This window comes from Acanthisitta chloris, unplaced genomic scaffold (genome assembly GCF_000695815.1).
Source record: "Acanthisitta chloris isolate BGI_N310 unplaced genomic scaffold, ASM69581v1 scaffold32683, whole genome shotgun sequence".
Taxonomy (NCBI): Eukaryota; Metazoa; Chordata; class Aves; order Passeriformes; family Acanthisittidae; genus Acanthisitta; species Acanthisitta chloris.
In genome coordinates this window covers 16,653-18,706 of record NW_008665959.1, presented here as the reverse complement: position 1 = coordinate 18,706, position 2,054 = coordinate 16,653, and the positions used below count along the sequence as shown (strand labels likewise).

General features: G+C 40.2%; 1 protein-coding gene across 1 annotated transcript in view; it reads right to left on the bottom strand.

Moving 5' to 3' along the window:
- IMPA2 (inositol(myo)-1(or 4)-monophosphatase 2) overlaps window positions 1-2,054 on the bottom strand; it is a gene marked incomplete at its 5' end in the record, with an annotated part of 12,752 nt that continues 10,698 nt past the window's right edge. Inside the window, 3 exons of the mRNA XM_009071938.1 lie at window positions 1-194; window positions 997-1,148; window positions 1,325-1,433. Coding sequence (XP_009070186.1) covers window positions 79-194; window positions 997-1,148; window positions 1,325-1,433 — 377 coding nt within the window. The remainder of the gene's footprint in view (window positions 195-996; window positions 1,149-1,324; window positions 1,434-2,054) is intronic.

Sequence of the window (2,054 nt, the reverse complement as noted above, 5' to 3'; positions counted from 1 at the left end):
TGAAATCACGTACCCTTTAAGCCACACATCTTGCAAAAGTTACATAGTTCAGGAGGGCAAACTCCACACTGTAAGCATTCAGTTTTCGTCATCCCGTCTGTAGTGAATAGTTTGTATTTCCTGAGCTATGAACATGGCCATCTCTCTGGTGCCCGCGGCAATCACTCGGCAGGACATCAGATCCAGAGGTCCCCCTGAGGACAAGAGGATTAACGAGAAGTGTCTTAAATATAAGCCATGCTGTAATCAGATAGGTTCAGAAACACTGAAACAACCAGATGCATAGCTCCTTTTAGGGTGGGAAGGACAACCTAATTCAGCAACTCCTATCTAGAAATCTCTGGCAAAAAAATGACTTTGGAGGACTCTAGATACAGTGCCAAAGTGTGCAGTAGAAGCAGCCGAGATTTGTTCAGTATCCCACAATAAATGCAGAATTCCCTTCTTCAAGCAACATGAAGGGATAGAACAGAAAAGAGTTCATTCAGCATACCCTTCTTCTTTATCCACCAGATCTTTGCACAGTATCCAGATACTAGTCACCACCACACCATTACTCTGAGATGTGTACCATCTAAATGAATAAAGTAATAATCTGGAGACTGTGCTGTCCTTTACTCCCTTTGAGTAGTTACTAGTAATGCATATTCAGACTTGTACCTCAGGATCCTCCTTTCTTGGGAGGCTGTCTCTGCTGAATTGTGTTTGGAGTCTGAGTCTGCCAATCTCCTGGGCTAGTTCTTTACTGTAAATATGATGCTTTAAAGGAATTACTCAAAGTCATGGAGATAGAGTTTGACTCAGGAGACCTCTGATGTGATGAAACTGCAGGCTGGAATTACATCAGTGTGTTCTGAACAACCAGAGTCCAGCGGAGAGTACAGATGTAGAAACGAGATAGAGCCACAGGGGAAGGACTGTACTGAGGTAATACAAGTTGCCTCAAAGTAGCCACTCGAGTCCCCAGAAAGTCAATGCAAACCAGATTTTGCTCACCTGAAGTGTCTATCACGGTGCCACCTGCCTCTCTAATGATGACAGTCGCTGCTGCCAGGTCCCAGCAGTGTAGCCCAAACTGGTAATAGGCGTCGGCAGCGCCGGATGCCAAGTGGCACAGAGCCAGGGTGGAGCTCCCGATGACACGGACCCTAAACCCCATGAGAAGGGGACACGGTAACACAAAGAAGAAAATGCCTTTGATTTCAGCCTATGTGTTGAGATCACAAAACATACAACATACTTGTTTGTTTGGGTTTATTTTAAATTACTTTTTCTAATGACTTTTTGGTCACAAATATGAGACATAGATTGTAAAATCTCTTACCCATGTGCTTGGGCCTTGAGCAATCTCTCAATGTTACCAAGGAACAATTTCAAAGTTGCAGGGTCACGTTTTGGACCAATTTCTGTTAAAATTAAGGCCTTCGAGATATCTGCAATGGTAGGGAGATGTTTCTGTTAATTCAACACCTTCCAGGTAGGTTCTGGAAATTTGTTTTTAAATGAAACACTAACGGACTCTTGATAGAAAAACAACTCTCACATCCCCTTTTTTTAAATCCCAAACTCTTTCATAGGATAAGAGACAACTTTGCATAAAAATTCAAGCAAGACTAGGCTTCTCATATCAAATGGTCTGATCTAAACACACTTTTAGAACAAAAGAGAACAGAAAGATTAAAACCAAGAATGTATTCTTACATTCCTTCTCTTTCCATACATTGTTTTATTCCATTAACAAGTCATCTTTTGGCAAATTCATTAATATTAACAGTCAACTAAAAATAATCCAGTGACCTAGTAACTATTGATAATTATCTAACCATATTTGAAAACAGGATGGTTTTTGAATAGGGAACCTTAATGTCATTTTAAAACAAATTTTACATATTTGGGAACACAGTAAGAGGAAAGAAAAGTTTCTACCTAAATCACCAGTCGTCCAATAATAGCTCCCTTTCATTTGGACATTTCAAAGACTGAAGACACCTTATGGCTGAAAAAAACCCTTCTTTTCACAAACTAAAGCAGTACCTTTATTAATAGTTATACAT